The sequence below is a fragment of the Chiloscyllium plagiosum genome, unplaced genomic scaffold (assembly GCF_037043375.1).
Source record: "Chiloscyllium plagiosum isolate Xiang-an unplaced genomic scaffold, Cpla_swu_hap1 HiC_scaffold_2, whole genome shotgun sequence".
In the NCBI taxonomy this organism is placed as follows: Eukaryota; Metazoa; Chordata; class Chondrichthyes; order Orectolobiformes; family Hemiscylliidae; genus Chiloscyllium; species Chiloscyllium plagiosum.
The window spans coordinates 59961341-59983073 of NW_028270140.1; the positions used below are offsets into that span (position 1 = coordinate 59961341).

The 21733-nt window shown below is 42.6% G+C and overlaps 1 protein-coding gene across 4 annotated transcripts in view; it reads left to right on the plus strand.

Annotated features, from left to right (window-relative positions):
• The window catches only part of auh (AU RNA binding methylglutaconyl-CoA hydratase), a 340890-nt gene that overhangs the window by 110268 nt on the left and 208889 nt on the right, over positions 1–21733 (plus strand). For 3 of the 4 annotated variants that reach the window (XM_043714150.2, XM_043714131.2, XM_043714114.2), the window contains exon 4: positions 20614–20700. The exons of the other annotated variant lie outside the window; for it this stretch is intronic. In XM_043714150.2, coding sequence (XP_043570085.1) covers positions 20614–20700 — 87 coding nt within the window. The remainder of the gene's footprint in view (positions 1–20613; positions 20701–21733) is intronic. 4 annotated transcript variants of the gene reach the window in all.

A 21733-nucleotide genomic window follows, 5' to 3' on the forward strand; every position in this document is an offset into this window, starting at 1 on the left:
CTTTTGTATTTTAACATTTCCTTTCTTTTTTGAAAATGCTATTTTGTGTATATTAATATGTTCTCAGCAGTGATTTGAATAAGTGGAAAAAATTGCTATGTCTGGGGTCAGAACACAATAAATTGACAAATTTTATCAACTCCCTTTCAATCTGTTTATAGTTATTAATGATTTTACAAAATGGCCATTTTATTTTCTGAAGTTCATAGTTTTGTTTGTGTATTTTATATCTTCTAATTGTATATAGTCAGAAGATGAACAATCAAGGTTGTTAATAATTCTGGGAATGTGAGCCAGTGGAGGGGATTGACAAAAGCATAATCGCGATGTTGACTATCCCTAGTCGGTCCTTGCCTTTCCAAATACATGTACATCCTATCCCTCAGGATTCCCTCCAACAGCTTGCCCACCACCAACTTCAGGCTCACCGGTCTATAGTTCCCTGGCTTGACTTTACCACCTTTCTTAAATAGTGTCACCATGTTAGCCAATCTCCAGTCTTCCTGTACCTTACCTGTGACTATCGATGATACAAATATCTCAGCAAGGTGCCTAGCAATCACTTCCCTAGCTTCCCACTGAGTTCTAGGGTACTCCTGATCAGATCCTGGGGATTTATCCACCTTTATGCATTTCAGAACAACTAGCACTTCCTTCTCAAGATGTCCCATCTATTCTATATCTTCCATGTCCTTTTCCACAGTAAACACTCCCCCAACTCCTGCAGCTCCACAGAAATATGACGGCACAGCAGCCACAACTCCATGCTGTTGTACACCACTAATGTTCCCTTGTACATACAAGCTCATTCTCTTGCCTTAGTTGCTGTTTAACCAGCAGGCCACACAATGTATTGGTCCTTAGGGTGCATCCTTTCTAAACATCCTCTCCAATTCCACTCCTCTGTTACTAATGCCCATGGTGACCTGTGACTTCTCATTGTCCAGTAGGAAAGCATCACAGGCAAGCATTTAAGTTCCACACATGAATTTTTGGCCCAGTATTTCTGATGGCCTCACAGCCATTATTCCAGTGTAAATGGGAGTTGCATGTGGGGATCCTGTGGAATCCCTATAAAAGAAGTCTCTGAAGGAATTGTTTGAGAAATCAAATATTCTGCAGTGCATTTCCTCTATGCCTGGAAGCAGCCACTTAAATTGGAGAATTTGGGGTGTTCTGAAGAATTTAAGTAAATAGTTATTCTGATTCCATGTTTAGGCAACTGTTTGTGTGGAGTTTGCACATTCTCATTGTGTCTGCGTGGGTTCCTCTGGGAGCCCCAGTTTCCTCCCACAGCCCAAAGACGTGCAGGTTAGGTGGATTGGTCATGGCCATGCTAAATTGCCCCATAGTGACCAGAAACGTGTAGGTTAGGTCGATTAGTCGTGAGAAATCCAAGGTTACAGGGAAACGGTAGGGTGATGGGTCTGTATGGGATGATCTTTGGAGTGTTGGTGTGGACTTGATTGGCCAAATGGGTCACATTGTAGGGATTCTATGATTATGACTCTCAAAGTTAGACTATTAAATACATATTCTAACCCCCTCAGCTGACCTCATACTTACCTGACATACCCAACTACACATCAACTTACATCTTGTAGACCCTAACCTTATATAAAATTCACTTGAGATGTGGGCCTCATTGGCTGGGCCAGCATCTATTGCCTGTTCCAAGTTGCCTTGAGAAGGTGATGATGGTACATTTCCAAGCCAAGATGGTGATCCTTGGTGGGGAAGTCTCAAATGATGTTTATTCTCGTAGTTTCTGCTCTTGTCCTTCTTGATGGTAATGGTCATGGTTTTGAATGGCGCGATCTGAGTAACTTTGCTAAATTTCTGCGTTGAACCTTGTAGATAACATTTAGTGCTGCTACTGAGTGATGGTGATGGAATGGCTGAGTGAATGATGGTTTGTGGATGTGGTGTCAATCAAGTGGGCTGCTTTGTCCTTGAAGGTGTCAAGCTTCTTGAGTGTTGTTTGGGCTGTACTCATCCAGGAAAATGGGGAATATTCCATCACATTCCTGATGTGTGACTTGTTGATGGTAGACTGGCTTTCGGAACTCAGGTGATGACTTACCTATTGTGGTATTCCTAGCCTCTGACTTGCTCTTGTGGCCATTGGACTTATATGATGAGTCTAGTTCAATTTCTGGTTAATGGTAACTCCCAAGGATGTTGAATATGGGGGATTCAGTGATAATAACCTTACTGATGATAAGGGATGATGTTTAGATTCTCGCAAGTTGAAGGTGGTCATTGCCTGGCATTTATGTGACATGCCAGTTACTTGCCAATTTATAGTGCAAACCTCGATATTTCCGGGTTTTGCTGCATTTGAACTTGGGCTATTTCAGTGTCTGAAGAGTTGAGTGGTACTGAACACTGTGTGATCATCAATGAACATCCCCACTTCTTATCTTAAGATGGAGAGAAGGTCATTGATGAACAGCTGAAAAATGACTGGTTTAGGACATCACCATGAGGAACTCCTCATGAGATGTCCTGTAGCTGAGATGACTATCCTCCAACAACCATATCCACCAACACTTTCCAATGTACCAGGCATGTCTTTAACCAGCAGAGAGGTTTTTTCCAGATTCCTACTGACTGGTTTTGTTAGAGCCCCTTGATGCCACACTGTCAAATGTGGCCTTGATGTCAACTCCCCTCTCACCTCTGGAAATCAGCTCTTTAGTCCATATTTCAACTAAGGTTATAATTAAGTCAAGGACTGAGTGGCTCTGGGGAAACCAAAATGGATAACTGTGAACAGATTATTGCTGAGCAGGTGCTGCTTGATTGTAGCATTGACTGCTTTACTGATGAGTGAGAGTAGACTAATGGGGCAGTAATTGGCTGTGTTGGATTTGACCTACAAGTGGATTGGAGAGGTACCTAGATGATTGTAAGAAGTTGGCAAACAGACCCAATGTCAGTGGCTAGGGTTGTGTGCCACAAACATTGCTATACCTCATGGCGTTCCAGCCCTGACAAGATTCCATCCTGCGCTCTGTCCAGTTCAATGTATCTCTACCTGTGCTGCAATACTGCTACTGTCTCAACATTTCTGTTTTTATTTATTCATGGGATAACAGTGTCACTGAAATTGCCTATCCCCAATTGCCAGAGGCAGTTAAGAATTAACCACATTTTTTTTGTATTTCCAATTCTCCCTTCTCCCAAATGCTTCTATATCTGTTTGTTCAAAACCTTGTCTGTTAGTTTCTAAATCTGCAAATTGAACGCTAAACATCTGGGAGTCAAAGGTAGCAAGGGAAACAGGTATTTTGAACTAAACTAATTACGTTAAAACATATAGATGTCTTGTGGCATTGTGGTGGTGTCTACTATGTCAAGTTCCACCTCCTTTGGGGTGTGTTATTTAAGGTTGATTAAAAAGAATGTACATAAAAGAGAATTAACTGGGAAGTGGCTGAGTTTCTTAGTATGTAGTTGGTTGGAATAAAATTCTAACTAGAAATTATATGCTTGGACTTTGTCTAGAAGTATTAAACTTCTAGCAATTAACACTATCCAGCCTTAGATGAAGCACTATGAAACTAGTCTCAACTCAGTTTAAGTGCAGTCTATCCCATAGCTGCTGCTTTTCTGACTGGTACCAGTGCCCTATGAATTAAAAATTTCCTTACTAGTTTTTGAATAAACGCATTCTAATTTTGAGCTGAAAAATGTGTTGCTGGAAAAGCGCAGCAGGTCAGGCAGCATCCAAAGAGCAGGAGAATCGACGTTTTGGGCATAAGCCCTTCTTCAGGAATGAGGGAGCTGTGCCAAGATGCTAAGATAAAAGTTAGGGAGGAGGGACTTGGGGGAGGGGCGTTGGGAATGCGATAGGTGGAAGGAGGTTAAGGTGAGGGTGATAGGCTGGAGAGGGGGTGGGGCGGACAGGTCGGGAAGAAGATTGCAGGTCAAGAAGGTGGTGCTGAGTCAAAGGGTTGGGACTGAGATAAGGTGGGGTGGGGGAGAAATGAAGCTGGAGAAATCAGCATTCATCCCTTGTGGTTGGAGGGTTCCTAGGCAGAAGATGAGGCGCTCTTCCTCCAGGCGTCGTGTTGCCATGGTCTGGCGATGGAGGAGTCCAAGGACCTGCATGTCCTTGGCGGAGTGGGAGGGGGAGTTAAAGTGTTCAGCCACGGGGCGGTTGGGTTGGTTGGTATGGGTGTCCCAAAGGTGTTCTCTGAAACGTTCCGCAAGTAGGCAGCCTGTCTCCCCAGTGTAGAGGAGGCCACATCGGGTGCAGCGGATGCAGTAAATGGTGTGTGTGGAGGTGCAGGTGAATTTGTGACAGATATGGAAGGATCCCTTGGGGCCTTGGAGGGAAGTGAGGAGGGAGGTGTGGGCGCAAGTTTTGCATTTCTTGCGGTTGCAGGGGAAGGTGCCGGTAGTGGAGGTTGGGTTGGTGGGGGGTGTGGATCTGACGAAGGAGTCGCCGAGGGAGTGGTCTTTCCGGAATGCTGATAGGGGAGGAGAGGGAAATATATTCCGGAGCAACACATTTTTCAGCTCTGATCTCCAGCATCTGCAGTCCTCACTTTCTCCTAGCATTCTAAATTTGAATCTGCTTGAGCTAGCTGATTCAAAAACAGACAATCCTGGAAAAGCACAACATCTGTGGAGAAAAATGAGACTTAGCATTTCAGATTGAGTGACGGTTGCTCAGAGAGAGAGAGAGAGAGAGAGAGAAAAATGTTTGGAGACAATGGATAAGGAGGTACTGCTCGTTTTCCGCTTGGGCACCTTGCGATCTTCTGGACTCAATATCGAGTTCAAAAATTGTAGGCTTGAACTCTCCAGTGTCCTTATCCCAACTACACACCATGCCTTGTTCTCACGTAGTCTGCTATTACACACAACCCATTGTTAGCCACTGACAGTCCCCATTACTAGCTATTCACCCTCCTAGTCGGATTGTTATCAATTCATTTGTCTGTCCAACTGTTCTGTCTCTTTGGACTCTATTCCCACCTATCATTCACTCCTTACCCCTTCCCCTGCCCTATCCTGTGCATAGAAACCAACATTTTCTTAGCTACCATCGGTTCTGAGGAAAGGTCACTTGAACCGAAATGTTAACTCTGATTTCTTCCCGCAGATGCTGCCAGACCTGCTGAGCTTTTCCAGCAATTTTCAATTTTTGTTTCTAATTTACAGCATCCGCATTCTTTCTGTTTTTATGGTCTATTTGATTGTTGGGGTGTTCACGTGAAATCCAGAGATTATTATCTTTGAATATCTGCATTTTAATTTCGATGCTAAAACTTGTTCTTGTTCAAGGGGCAACTATTGAGTGTCCTTGATAATTATGTACCTGTCAGGCAGGAAGGAAAGGGTCGTGCGAGGGAGCCGTGGTTTAATAAGGAATTGGAATCCCTTGTTAAATGGAAGAGGGCGGCCTATCTCAAGATGAGACGTGAGGGTTCAATTGGGGCGATTGAGAGTTATACGGTAGCCAGGAAGGACCTGAAGAGAGAGCTAAAAGCAGCAAGGAGGGGACATGAAAGGTCCTTAGTAGATAGGATTAGGGAAAACCCTAAGGCTTTCTATAGGTATGTTAGGAATAAAAGAATGACTAGGGTAGGAATAGGTCCAGTCAAGGATAGTAGGGGGAAGTTGCGTGTGGAGGCGGAAGAGATTGGGGAGACACTGAATGAATACTTTTCTTCAGTATTCACTCAGGAACAGGGCATTGTTGTCGATGAGAATACTGAGGCACAAATAAGTAGAATGGATGGCTTTGAGGTATGTAGAGAAGAGGTGTTGGAAATCCTGGAAAAGGTGAAAATAGATAAGTCCCCTGGGCCTGATGGCATTTATCCTAGGATTCTCTGGGAAGCAAGGGAGGAGATTGCAGAGCCATTGGCCTTGATTTTTATGTCCTCTTTGTCTACAGGAGTAGTCCCAGAAGACTGGAGGATAGCAAATGTGGTTCCCTTGTTCAAAAAGGGGAGTAGGGATAGCCCTAGTAACTATAGGCCGGTGAGTCTCACTTCTGTTGTGGGCAAAGTCTTAGAGAGAATTGTAAGGGATAGGATTTATGCACATCTCGATAGGAATAATGTGATCAAGGATAGTCAGCATGGTTTTGTGAAGGGCAAGTCGTGCCTCACAAACCTTATTGAATTCTTTGAAAAGGTGACGAAGGAGGTTGATGAGGGGAAAGCGGTAGATGTGGTATATATGGATTTTAGTAAGGCGTTTGATAAGGTTCCCCATGGTAGGCTACTGCAGAAAATACGGAGATATGGCATTGAGGGTGAGTTAGAGGTTTGGATTAGGAATTGGCTGGATGGAAGAAGACAGAGGGTAGTAGTTGATGGCAAAGTTTCTTCATGGAGTGCCGTCACTAGCGGTGTTCCGCAAGGATCTGTTTTGGGACCATTGCTGTTTGTCATTTTTATAAATGACCTGGAAGAGGGGTTAGAAGGTTGGGTGAGCAAGTTTGCGGATGATACGAAAGTCGGAGGAGTTGTTGACAGTGAGGAAGCATGTGGCAGGTTACAGCAGGATATAGAAAAGCTGCAGAGCTGGGCAGAAAGGTGGCAGATGGAATTCAATGTAGCTAAGTGCGAGGTGATTCACTTTGGGAAGAATAACAAAAAGATGGGGTACTGGGCTAATGGTCGGATACTTGGTAGTGTGGATGAGCAGAGGGATCTTGGTGTCCATGTACACAGATCTCTGAAAGTTGCCACCCAGGTAAATAGTGCGGTGAGGAAGGCATATGGCGTACTGGCTTTTATTGGTAGAGGAATTGAGTTCCGGAGTCCTGAGGTCATGATGCAGTTGTATAAGACTCTGGTACGGCCGCATCTGGAATATTGTGTGCAGTTTTGGTCGCCATACTATAGGAAGGATGTGGAGGCATTGGAACGGGTGCAGAGGAGGTTTACCAGGATGTTGCCTGGTATGGAAGGAAAATCGTATGAGGAAAGACTGAGGCACTTGGGGCTGTTTTCACTAGAGAAAAGAAGGTTTAGGGGTGACTTGATTGAGGTGTACAAGATGATTAGGGGGTTAGATAGGGTCGACAGTATGAACCTTTTCCCGCGTATTGAGTCGGGTATTACAAGGGGGCATAGCTTTAAATTAAGGGGGGGTAGATATAGGACTGATGTTAGGGGTAGGTTCTTCACTCAGCGAGTCGTTAGTTCATGGAATGCCCTGCCAGTAACAGTGGTGGACTCTCCCTCTTTATGGGCATTTAAGAGGGCATTGGATAGGTATATGGAGGATAGTGGGTTAGTGTAGTTTAGGTGGGCTTGGATCGGCGCAACATCGAGGGCCCAAGGGCCTGTACTGCGCTGTATTCTTCTATGTTCTATGTTCTATGTAAAACACCTCAAACTCTCAGTCAGCAGATTATTCCTATTTTTAACCACGTTCTTGCTTCCTTCATCGACCCTAACATCTGGATTCTCTCACTTTTGCACAGGTTTTGTCTCCAGCTGTGAGCAGATATCCTTAACCCTGGAACCCGATGGACAATACAGCCTTTGAAGCTCTTGGTCATTGCTGTAGAGAACAGTGTATATTCCTGTAACTATAATGTCCTCAATCGCAACAGAGCATTCCTTTTTGCTCCCTACACTTGAAAAACTTCCTGCATCATGGTGCTATGGTCAGTTTGCTCAACTACCTTGCAGTCTGCATAAGTACTAACCAGGGTAGCATAGAGTACAATGGGTGAGTGGGGGAGGAGATGAAGGTGATCGGTCAGGGAGGAGAGGGTGGAGTGGATAGGTGGAAAAGGAGCTAGGCAGGTCGGACAAGTCCGGACAAGTCATGGGGACAGTGCTGAGCTGGAAGTTTGAAACTAGGATGAGGTGGGGGAAGGGGAAATGAGGAAGCTGTTGAAGTCCACATTGATGCCCTGGGGTTGAAGTGTTCCGAGGAGGAAGATGAAGCGTTCTTCCTCCAGGCGTCTGGTGGTGAGGGAGCGGCGGTGAAGGAGGCCCAGGACCTCCATGTCCTCGGCAGAGTGGGAGGGGGAATTGAAATGTTGGGCCACGGGGCGGTGTGGTTGATTGGTGCGGGTGTCTCGGAGATGTTCCCGAAAGCGCTCTAAAAGGAGGTGCCCAGTCTCCCCAGTGTAGAGGAGACCGCATCGGGAGGGCATCTTTAACCACGTGGGAAGGGAAATTGCGGTCTCTAAAGAAGGACGTCATCTGATGTGTTCTATGGTGGAACTGGTCATCCTGGGAGCAGATAAGGCGGAGGCGGAGGAATTTAGAGACCGCAATTTCTCTTCCCACGTGGTTAAAGATGCCCTCCAACGCATCTCGTCCACATCCCACACCTCCGCCCTCAGACCCCACCCCTCCAACCATAACAAGGACAGAACGTCCCTGGTGCTTACCTTTCACCCTACAAACCTTCGCATAAACCAAATCATCCGCCGACATTTCCGCCACCTCCAAAAAGACCCCACCACCAGGGATATATTTCCCTCCCCACCCCTTTCCGCCTTCCGCAAAGACCGTTCCCTCCGTGACTACCTGGTCAGGTCCACGCCCCCCTATGACCCACCCTCCCATCCTGGCACTTTCTCCTGCCACCGCAGGAACTGTAAAACCTGTGCCCACACCTCCTCCCTCACCTCTATCCAAGGCCCTAAAGGAGCCTTCCACATTCATCAAAGTTTTACCTGCACATCCACTAATATCATTTATTGTATCCGTTGCTCCCGATGCGGTCTCCTCTACATTGGGGAGACTGGGCGCCTCCTAGCAGAGCGCTTTTGGGAACATCTCCGAGACACCCGCACCAATCAACCACACCGCCCCGTGGCCCAACATTTCAATTCCCCCTCCCACTCTGCCGAGGACATGGAGGTCCTGGGCCTCCTTCACCGCCGCTCCCTCACCACCAGACGCCTGAAGGAAGAACGCCTCATCTTCCGCCTCGGAACACCTCAACCCCAGGGCATCAATGTGGACTTCAACAGCTTCCTCATTTCCCCTTCCCCCACCTCATCCTAGTTTCAAACTTCCAGCTCAGCACTGTCCCCATGGTTTTTCCGGACTTGTCCGACCTGCCTAGCTCCTTTTCCACCTATCCATTCCACCCTCTCCTCCCTGACCTATCACCTTCATCTCCTCCCCCACTCACCCATTGTACTCTGTGCTACTTTCTCCCCACCCCCACCCTCCCCTAGCTTATCTCTCCACGCTTCAAGCTCACTGCCTTTATTCCTGATTAAGGGCTTTTGCCCAAAACGTCGATTTCGCTGCTCGTTGAATGCTGCCTGAACTGTTGTGCTCTTCCAGCACCACTGATCCAGAATCTGGTTTCCAGCATCTGCAGTCATTGTTTTTACCTCATAAGTACTAACCACTTCATCCCTGTTGGGGTCAGGGTTGAGGGCTCCATCCCTACATCCTGAATCAATCCCCCTGCCTGCCTGATTTCCAATCAGAGACACCAATTCCTGACTATTGATCAACTCTAAAGTACTACTTAATGCCTGCCTCCTGAACCAAAGCGCTTTATGCCTCATAATTCAGCAACTCCAAGCCAAAATTGTTCAAATTGCCTGCATTAAGCACAGATTATGTTGTCTGGGAGTGCAACCAAATCCACATTGTAGAATTTTGGCTCAAAATATATATACATCTTTGTACAATAGAGGGAAGCTATAACATTATTTTAACAATTTTTCTTCATTTTAATGTTGAAAATATTTATCTGTGCATAGTGCATCAGACTGTCTGTCATTGCACTATACTCCAATTACCTGTCACAAATTGTTCTCAGTGATCAGTGTTAGACATGTACCATATTTACAACAAAAGAATTAATTATTTTGATTCCTAAACTGTCAAATCAGTAAGTGTGATTATGATAAAACTCTTCAAAAGTAGTTTCATCCTGGAATACCTAATATTCTCCTTATTAGTTAATTTGCAAGGAACTAACTGTATGAGATGATGGTGTATTAATGGCCCACTTAATGAATTGAATAAATTATTATGCAATAAAATGCTGCAGGATTTAGTATTGATTTCCTGCAAAAAAAGATTAATTTATAGCAACCAGATACAATAAACAATTTCATTAGGGTAGGTGGCAAAGTTGAGTCAGTTAGAAATATCTAATAGTCCTAATCATGTTGTGTTCAGCTTTCTCAAAGAAAGGAAATTATGTCAGATTGAAAGAACAATCCTGCTAATGGGCTGAATTGTTCAACTTCAATTGCCAGTCTCTACTAATCCTGTTTTTATTCTTTATGATATGCCTTCTGTTCATGCATTGTGGAACAGCTGATATAAGTTCTGGCAAAAGCGAGTTGCTGTAATATAAGCCACAGTTGAATATTTAGGTTGAGAAAACATTTGAAATCGCAAAAGTAGCATTATGAGTACGTGATGGTTCACACTAAATGTTTCAAAGTTAAAAATCACACAATACCAGGTTATAGTCCAGCAGGTTTTCTTGGAAGTACTAGCTTTTGGAGTGCTGCTGTTCGTCAGATAGCTAGTATTTGTCAAAGTTATGATAACGTCATGAAAAGAATCAATCAGTCCCAATTCAGTGATGCAGTGCTGTTGGCAAATGGATCCTCTGCCAATCAAGCATATTAAAATTGCTTGTGTGATACTAGTTTTGTGATTTGTGGAATTTACAGCTACTGAACAAATATCATTGTAACACTTCTTGTTAAATCTCAATTCTAAATAGTTACAAGTGAATAAAACATTTAGATTGAGATTTTTGTAATAGTAGTTTCAATATTTCTACCACAAGAATCTTGTTCTTTCTGTGTTTAAATACAGATGCCTGTACTACATGGTGATTCATTTATTGCACCTCATTTTCTGCTTTTGTCGATTAATCCCAGTAATCCTGGTTCTGCAATACAGTGATGATAACTGGAAATGTAAAAATGTATTACATCAGAGTAGGCTGACATATTTTGATGGATCGTGGTCTTAGTAGTTACGTACAATTGTTAACTGAACTTGACATCTTACAGATAAATAATGAGTCAGTGAAATTTAAAGCATGTAAAATATTACATGAGACATCAGTGATTGAGTCAAAAGCTGCAATATGATTGAGATGTTCAACTAATGAAAAAGTCATGACAGCTGAATTGTTTTATGAAGACAATTTAAATCATGCGATTAGATTATCTTTATTGTTCGATTAGATGGTGTGAGGTGGCATGGTGGCTCAGTGGTTAGCACTGCTGCCTCATAGCACCAGGGACCTGGGTTTGATTCCAGTCTCGGGTGACTGTCTGTGTTGAATTTGTACTTTCTCCCTGTGTCTGTGTGCATTTCCTCCGGGTGCTCTGGTTTCTTCCCACATTCCAAAGATGTGCAGGTTAGTTGAATTGGCCACACTAAATTGTCCATCGTGTTCACGGATGTGTAAGTTAGGTGTATTAGTCAGGGGAAAATGTAGAGTAATAGGGTAGGGGAATGAGTCTGGATGGGATACTCTTTGGAGGGTCGGTGTGGACCTAGTTGGGTCGAAGGGCCTGTTTCCACACTATAGGGATTCTATGATTCTAATTTGTTGTATACATTTATGTTGAACACATGCTTTTAATATTGTTTCCTCGAACATTGAAATTGGAAATGAAATAAATGCTATCGCTTTGACAATGTATGCTTTCCTTTCAATTGTAATTTGCATGAGATGTCTTGTATTCTGGATTTATGATCAATTGTGCAAATATACAGAATAGACGTAGAAGGAGACCATTCAGCCCCTCGAGCCTGCTCCACTATTTAAGGAGATCATGGCTGATCTGTTTGATTTAAATTCCACATTCTATCTACCCCGATTCATTCCCTTGTCTAATAAAAATCTGTCTACATCAAATATATTTAATGACTCTGCCTTCTGGGTCAGATAATTCCAACATTGCGCAACTTTCTGAGAGAAAAATAATTCTCCTCATCTTTGTCCTGAAAGGGTGGCCCCTGATCTTGAAATATTGCTCCCTAGGTCTGGATTGACCCACAAGAGGAAACATCTTTCCATGTCTAGCTTATCAAGACTGTTTAGGATCTTATATACTTTATCAAAACAAGCAACGTCTATTCAACCTGTCCTCATCAGAAAAACCCACTCATTCCAAGTGTCAATCTAGTAAACCTCCTCTGAGCTCTTTAAAGTGTATTCACATTCTTTCTTAAATAAGGAGACCAAAGCTGCACACAATATTTGAGATGTAGTCTCACCACTTTCCTGCATAATTGATTCCATTTGATATTGTTATTAAACAATTCAGATCCCAGACTGAAACCTGGCTTTGTTTTTAACATATGGTTCTCATTGAAGCATAAGCATGCAATGTTCCAGATTTTATTTTAACAATAAAGACATTTATTAATCACAAGAATGAACCATGCGATATGTTCATAACACAAAATCAAAGACTTTTAAAACTCGCAAAAGTATAATCCCAAAGCATCATTTGAAAAATCCCAAAATAGCCCAGCATCCTGTGCATTACCAAAAAAGTACACACAATACTCAAAAAAAGGGATGTTAAGAAAAGAACATCTAGCTGAAATTAACTGACTTTTAACTCCTAAACTGGAAACACTGACAGCTTCTTGCTAAACCTATCATATCCATGTATCTGGATTTAACATACTGAGCTTCGAGTAACTTTGTCAACATTTTATCCCAATAGTCCTGGTTCACTAATTCTTCCCAATAGGGTATTCTAATTTTACTACATTCGCCACTTCTCAGGCATACTGCTCAGTACAGCCATCTCAATACAGCCATCTCCATCCAAGGACTTCTTGGAACTCTTCCAAATAAAGTAAAATATAGAAAATTAAGTATTTCCATCTAAGCTATGAGTGTTTACCCTAAGCTTAAAAAGTCCGAAGTCTAGAAATGCTGAACATCATAATGGTTTCCCTTGGTAGTTTGCAAAACATCTTAACATAACTGAAAACCAATTAGTGATTCCAAAGTAGGTCTGATAAACTGTTTTGAAATAAATCACCTTGGCTACAGAAATATATGCAAGTTAATTATTAATTTCAGAGCCACAGTTAAAATTTGTAATGAATTTCATTTACTTGTATATAAATCACATACTTTATTGTCACACAAAACATCCTTACTCTTATGTTCAATACCCTTATCATAAATGATAGCATCCGATTAGCTATCTTGTACTTAATGTATATTGCAGATTAACGTTATATGATTCATGCACCAGATCAACAAAATTCCTTTGCATCTTGGAGTTCCACAGTCCTTCTCCATTTAACAAATAATCTGCCTTTTCATTCCTTTGGCCAATTTGAACAACTTCACATTTTCCTATATTATACTATGTCTACCAGATTATTGTCCACTCACTCAGCCACTCCAAAGATGTGCTGGTTAAGTGGATTGGTGTGCTAAATTGCACATCGTATTCAGGGATGTGCAGGTGAGGTGGATTAACCATGCGAAATGCAGGGTTACGGGGATAGGCTAGGGGAAGTTGGATTTGGATAGGATGCTCTTTTGAGGATTGGTGTGGACCTGCTGGGCCAAATGGCCTGTGTCCACAATGTATGATTCTATTTCAATCCATCAGCAATGGGTATCATTCACATAGGCTCATTGGAGCAGTCCATATTGGATCCAGGCATAGAAGGCATTGTCTGGCTGCTGCACTTAGAGTAGCCACATGAATGGATGAGAAATACATGTGTCTGGAAGCCCACCATCAGCCACCAACAATGTGATTCATCCTCTGAATATGGAGTTTCCAGCCAAAGGTGGCATCATGATGTAGTGCAAATTTCAGGAGACTCATTGTCACTTGTATTTCCTGACATTCCATGATACGGGAGAAAGAGGCAATTGCCCTATACTCTATTTCGAGATAGTGGTCAGAATACTATGTCATGATATCCAACAGACTTGCAGCACAACACCTTCTTCCATTGGGGCAAGCAAAGGATACCAGATGTTGCCAACATGTCAGATTCCCATTCAGATGATGTTTGTGTATCCATTGCAGTACAATACAGACGAAAATGCTGCTTCACCCTTGGATTCTTTGCACACAGCTGGAAGGACACAACAGAGCTGTGTGATGGATGATGTGGATCCATGCATGTCATTGCATTATACCAAGTAAGAAAATGAAGATGTTCTTGAGCAGGGATGAGATCTTCAAGCATCCTGCATCACAGTAGCATCTTTCAAAGCAATGTATGAAGAGTTATTTATTAATCTTCTTCGTTGGAACTGAATGGCATGAAGTTATCTTTCACTTACTATAAATTGATGCTCCTGAGACCAGTATCCCAAGTCTAAGCCCAACTGCATATGCCGTTTACCAGTTTGATCTTTTAATGATTTTCCTAATGTTTGATAAATGTTAAGTATACAAATTGATGGAAATCTTCACATCTAATGCTTTCTTACTGAATCATGACAAAATTTTATGTTGCTATAGTGGCTACAGGAAAGATAGTTATCATTTAGATAAGGATCCAACATTATGGTGCTAAGCATGTCGAGCCTCTATTTTCAAGCTTCAGCTACAACGACAGTTGGTCACATTGCTCATGATCAAAACTCGAATGTATGTTTTAAAATGTGATTATGCATTTATAATTCAGTTTTTCCCAGGCCACTATATGTCCTCAGAATTTTCCTTTCTCATCATTTCTCTCCTTCTATGTCTCGATGCAATCTCAGTGTCAACAGTTGGAGTGGATGGAGCATGCACTTAAGCATCTTGACCGTTGAGCTTTGGGCAGGTGACTCCTTATGTATTTGTGGTTAGAGGGCCCATACATGCCAAGAATATCCTGTCTAGATGCAGGTCAGTCCTTCTCAACTTGAACTTTCACAGGGTTAGAGATTGCTGTAGGTGGATGAGCCAACAACTTCTGGATGTCTTGAGAGGAGAATTCTGACCAGCTAGCATGGGCTTCCAGCTCCATTGTGTGCTAATTGGAGCCAGCCCAGTTGGCGTGTGGTCATGGTGCCTTGTTTCCCCTGTCGCCTTGCTGCTGGAGCTGAACAGTAATGCTAACATGATAGAATGTGTGTACGTACATTTATCCAGCAGACATTGAGGGTGCTAGATCAGTCACTCCATGCAGTCATCACCCTGTCCATGAGGAGGAGGAAGCAGTGTTCCCACCTGCCCAGTTTTTTCCTCAGTTTGATGATATATTCTTCCAAAGTTTTGAGCATGTTATGGCCTTGAACCATATTCATGTGACCACTCCAAATTCATAGTGTCCTCTGGAGTTGTCAGTGTCAGTATAAAAACCCATACTGATGACATGACATACCATACCATCAGAGCTGACATTAAGTAAGGAAGGGGTAGCATTTATGATGTAGTAGGGGTGGGGGGGGCAGGGTTGGAGTGTAGTGTGTTTTGGGAGAAAGGATTTTGATAATTCAGATTAAGTGATCAGAATGTGAGAATGGTAGAACAATGGTGTGTCTAACTGCCAGATCTGAAAATAAAACAAACAGTCCCACTGGGGTCCGGGAAGGGGAGACCGAATGTAACAAGTAAAGCTAAAAGGAAGAGAAGGAATGGGAGTTGGTTCACAATTTGAAGGTGTTGAACTCTAGTCCAGAAGGTTGTAAAGCGCCTTTCTCTCCATGGGTGTTGCTTGACCTGCTGTGATTGCCAACATTTATTGTTTTCAGCCAAACTCCATCTTGATGTTTGTTGGAAAGTTCTGGTGATGAGGCATTCTACCAAATGACTTTGACAGTCAGCTCAGAGAATCACCAACAGAATCAAGTGTCTCCTTTTTCCTGCAGGATCTCTGAGCTCTATGCTGACCACTGCCTGTTTTCCTTTTCAAGTTTTTCCATGAGGGTCTGGTGATGTGGAAAGGTCCAACTATTTAAAGCGTTGTGTGGTAACGAGGCCAAACCCATCCTTCATAACATATGAGCAGGTAGAACCTCAGTACGTAGTGACACTAAGGTTCTGCACACCGCTTGATGCAGCTGCACACAAGGTGGCTATTAGGATGATTAGATTAGATTAGATTACTTACAGTGTGGAAACAGGCCTTTCGGCCCAACAAGTCCACACCGGCCCGCTGAAGCGCAACCCACCCATACCCCTACATTTACCCCTTTACGTAACACTACGGGCAATTTAGCATGGCCAATTCACCTGACCTGCACATCTTTGGACTGTGGGAGGAAACCGGAGCACCCGGAGGAAACCCACGCAGACACGGGGAGAATGTGCAAACTCCACACAGTCAGTCGCCTGAGTCGGGAATTGAACCCGGGTCTCTGGCGCTGTGAGGGTGGCATTGGATACTTTTGCCCCCCCCCCTTATCCAGAGTTTTGCACATGATGCCCCTGCAAGCACCATTTATCTTTGACCTCCAAGTGAAGAGGTAGGTGGCCTGGAAGTAAGTCAGACCAGTGGTATGTACAGCAACACCAAGAGTACCTAACAATGGATGCCTGGGATTTCACCTGCTGTGGTGAGAGTGAAGTGCTTCCATTTGCCTGGTTTCTGCCTCACCTTGGCAATATCTTTCCCCAAGTTTTAGCATATGCCATGGCTCCTCTAAGTCGTATTCACAGCATCTTCAGTTAATTTGGCCTGATGATGAGGGGATGAATGATCAATTGTCACAGTTTTTAATCCCCTGGAATGCTGTATTTGCTCATGGGAGATTGTTGCTGATTCCAGTAGGTTTCCAGCCAATCCAGGAGTGAAGGCAAACTTGTCATATTCTTATGCCTGTGATTGCACAAACAAGGGAACAGTGCATATAAATGGAGAGATAGTGCAGGCTTTGGTGCAGATGGGAAATATACAGGGCCAGACAGTTTGCAGCTATATAGGGCTAAAATCAGTATTACTAAAGTGAAATTTCTGGTGCTGTTAGGCAGAGACTAACCTAGCATGGCAGGGATTGATAATTTATAGATTTAGAAGGGAGAGAAGCAAAGTTAGAAAAGCTAGCAAAGATCAGGGAGAGGCAATGGCCCAGGCGTTTTATTGCTGGACTATTTATCCAGAGTCATAGCTAATGCTCTGAGCATGCAGGTTCAAATCCCACCATGGCAGGTGATGGAATTTGAATTAAATTTTAAAAATCTGGAATTAATTCTCTAATGAGGATTATGAATCCATTATCAACTTTGAAAAAACCCATCTGCTTCACTAATGTCATCGTTATCTGGTCTGGACTTCAGACCCATGGGCAATGAGGCTGATTTATTGCCCAAGAGGGCAGTTAAAAATGCTGGCTTTGCCAGTGGCAGCCTCATCACGTGAATGAATTTTAAAAGTGGAAGGCAGAAATTAATACCTCCCGGTATACAAGGCTATGGACAAAATCCTGGAAAATAGGATTAGGAAAGTTAAGTGATTGTTTTCATCTGGGTTAAAAATCACACAACACCAGGTTATAGTCCAACAGGTTTAATTGGAAGCTCTAGCTTTCAGAGCGCCGCTCCTTCATCAGGTGGTTGACTGGCTTGGAGGGCCTTTTTCTGTGCTATAGATCGCTATGACTGCATATGAGAGAGGGGCAAATGAAACAAAAGGGTAGAAAATATACGGCAAAAGTGCTGTACTATGCTTAATGCTATGTTCTTCAAATTATTGAGTCTAGCTGATTCCACAAATAGACATATGAATGAAGACGCAGTTATTACTGAAACGTGAAATGGATTTTGATCCTGCACCTTTTTAGGCTTTGATACAGGATTTTCAGATAAGATTAGGAAAAAGAAAATGGGGGAGGAAGTTACAATGTTGAGAAAAGACACAATTGTGACTTTCATGAGGGAACATATGCCAGAAGGATTGCTGTATCAGGCTATATATCAAAAACAAGAATGAAAAATGATAATTTCATTGCTGGAATTTACAGTATGTTGTATTGATCTCTTGGCAGTTGAGATATTCTGTTCCCACCAATCTTTCTCTTCGTTTTGAGTTTACGGGCCTGTCTCATCAGTGATAGATGATAGAAGACAGGTGAGTCAGAACAAGAAGTGCAACTTGTCTTGCATAATGAGATAGTTTATTATGACATAACATCAATAAGTACACTTATTGTTACACTTAACTAGTTCGGCATAATTCCTTAAAATTATTTGAACTAAATATGTTGCTTCTGACCCCAACAGGACTTTATGCAAGACTGAGAGATTCCCACCCAAAGACTGTGACATCATCAGATTGGGTAGAACTTAATGCAAAGTGGTGGCATTATGATAATGTCACTGGACTAGTAATCCACAGCCCTATTCAAATGCTCTAGCAAAATGGATTTTAATCCCACAATGTTAGATAATAACTGCTGTTGACTGTCATAAGAATTCATGTGGTTTCTTGATATCCACTGGAGGAGAAAGTATCTCCTGCCCTTACCTAGTCTGACCTACACATGGATATGACCCACAGCAATGTTGTTGACTCTTAATTGCCTCTAAAATGGCCTAGCAAGCCATTTCAGTTGTATCAAAATCTACTATAAAGCCTAAAGACTTCAATGAGAGAGGACAGACTGACCACCTGACATTACCATTTTCAATACTTAGATCAATGGCAAGCCCAGCCCTGCTGATGCTGCAAAATTCTCCTCACTAATATTTAGAACCTTATGACAAAATTGGGAGGACTGTCCTACAGGCTAATCAAGCAATAGTTTCGTGAATGACAGCTTACAGACAATTTCTTGGCCAGTACTATTCCTGATGAAGGGCTTTTACCCGAAACATCGATTTTCCTGCACCTTGGATGCTGTGCTTTTCCAGCACCACTCCAATCTTGACTCTGATCTCCAGCATCTGCAGACCTCACTTTCACCTAGTACTATTGCTTTGCCTGTCAGCAAAAGTGACAGTGAAGTGATTTACAGTTGGGAGGGAGTTGACTCCAGACCCCAAGAAATCTCATTGCATCAGCTCAACAAAACTAGCTATTGATTACCCTCCATGTTAAACATCATTTGGGAGGAAGCAAAGGCACAGAATGTTGTCTGGGTGGGGGACTTCAACTTCCATCTTCAAGAGTGGCTTGATAGCACCACAATCAACTGGTTGAGTCACTGAGGACATAACTAATAGACTGTGTCTGCAGCAGTTGGTGAAGGAACCAAAAAGAAGGAAAACATACTTGACTTTGCCCCCACCAGTCCATCTGCTGCAGATGCATCTGTCCAGAATAGTATTGTTTGGAGTGGCAACTGAAGTGACATTTTTGGAGAGAAGTCTCACCTTGTCTTTTGAAATTAAGCTCCATTTGATTGTGTGGTACATGTGCCATACCAAATGGGACAGACTTTGAATAAATCTAGTAACTCAAGACTGAGCATGAGGTGCTGTGGACTATTACAGCAGAATTGGATTCAATCTCAATCTGTAACCTCATTGCCTGACATATCCTCCACTTTACCATCAAAATCAGGCTGGGCGATCAACCGTTTTCAATGAAGAGTTAAAGAACAGAATCCAGGACCGACACCAGGCAAATCTAAGTATTAGGTATTTTGATAAAATGACAACACAGGACTTTCTGCATGCCAGATGTCAGAATATTATATGATAGAGATAAGTGGCTCCACAACCAATGGATCCGATCTAAGATCCGTATTCTTGTCACATCAGTCTGAATGGGTGTGGACCATTAAACAACTAAGAGGGGCAGGAAGCTCTACATATAGCCTTACCAGTGCAAAAGACATGTTTGTCCATTGTTGTGGTTCTGTTCGCCAAGCTGGGAATTTGTGTTGCAGACGTTTCGTCCCCTGTCTAGGTGACATCCTCAGTGCTTGGGAGCCTCCTCTGAAGGGCTTCTGTGATGTTTCCTCCGGCATTTATAGTGATTTGTATCTGCCGCTTACAAGCGGCAGATACAAATCACTATAAATGCCGGAGGAAACATCACAGAAGCGCTTCACAGGAGGCTCCCAAGCACTGAGGATGTCACCTAGACAGGGGACGAAACGTCTGCAACACAAATTCCCAGCTCGGCGAACAGAACCACAACAACGAGCACCTGAGCTACAAATCTTCTCACAAACTTTGAATGTTTGTCCATCTTCAGCCAGAGGTGCTAAATGGATGATCCATGTTGACCTGCTGTTGAGGTCCCTGGCCTCACAGATGCAAGTCTTCAGCCAATTTGATTCACTCTAAATGTTTTAAGAAAAGGTTGGATACTCTGGATGTTACAAGGATTATGTAGTCTCAAATTTTAGAGTAGTGATTGAAGAGATAATTGAAAGTGCTATCAAACAACACTTACTTAGCAATAACCTGTTGAGTGGCCTTTTCACAACCATTTGAAAATCTGCAAAGGGCTGAAAACTGATTAAGTATTTTGGAATAGTGCTCTGAATAAAATACTGGTTAGGCCACAACAGAATACTGCATATAGTTCTGATCTCCTTATGAGAGGGAGAACATAATTGCACATTGTATGTAGAGGAGATTAATGAAGATTCCAGGACTGGAGAATTTTAACTGTGATTAGAAGTTGAATTGGATGAAGAATTGGTTTTTCAAAACAGAAAAGGCTGAGTGGAAACAGTCATTTTGTGAACTGCTATTCAAATTAAGAGTGTAAGGTTATATTGATGAGTTTCCTTTACTTTCAGGTGCTGATTTGAAAGAGCGAGCAAAAATGCATCCAAGTGAAGTTGGTCCATTTGTTTCCAAAGGAAGAAATTTAATTAATGAGCTAGGTAAGTGATCTAGATTAATAACTAGGAACCTGTCCCTGTGACTTGTATGGACTTGTCCTACTTGCCTATCTCCTTTTCCACCTATCCACTCCACTCTCTCCTCCCTGACCTATCACCTTCATCCCCTCCCCCACTCACCTATTGTACTCCATGCTACTTTCTCCCCATCCCCACCCTCCTCTAGCTTATCTCTCCACGCTTCAGGCTCTCTGCCTTTATTCCTGATGAAAGGCTTTTGCCCGAAACGTTGATTTTGCTGCTCCTTGGATGCTGCCTGAACTGCTGTGCTCTTTCAGCACCACTAATCCAGAATCTGGTTTCCAGCATCTGCAGTCATTGTTTTCACCATCATATGAATATAAATTATTTTAAAATATTACTTATGTTGAACTTGCACCAATAAAGCAACTGGCCAAAACAGTAGCCTGCTTTTTCAAAGTCTTCATATGTTATATATTGTGGGTTTTTTTCTCGTAATTTGGTATTGTGTAGTATTTATGGCTAAAACAAACGTAGTCAATCAAGATTGAGTTAAAGGTACACTGTGTCGACAAAAATGAGTTTGTGATGAACGGTGACCTTTCTTGATTTAATAAATCCCTGTTATGAGAATCCAAAAGCTGATTATAACAAAATATTTCAGGAACAAGCTATTAAAAAAATGTAGAATTGGATAAAATATAGGCATGCGGTAGAGTCCTTACTGCATTAGTAATTTTGGGAGCATTAGAAACTCCCAAAAGAATGTAGCTTCAAGGACATTCAAGATGCAGGGCATGGTAGGCCACTTCATTGACCCCCCATCCAATAGCTAAACTGTTTGCTCCCTGTGATACTAACACCATCTACAAGAAGGCACTTAGCAACTTCCCAAGATTTTTTGACAGTCCTTCTCAATTCGTAACTCTACCACCAGAAAAGCAAGAACAGATAGCACATGGGAATTTTTTCCATCCCAACTGTGCAACCATTCTGACTTAGGAATATATTTTTATTCTTTCATGGTTGTTACATCAATTCAGGAACAAAATAT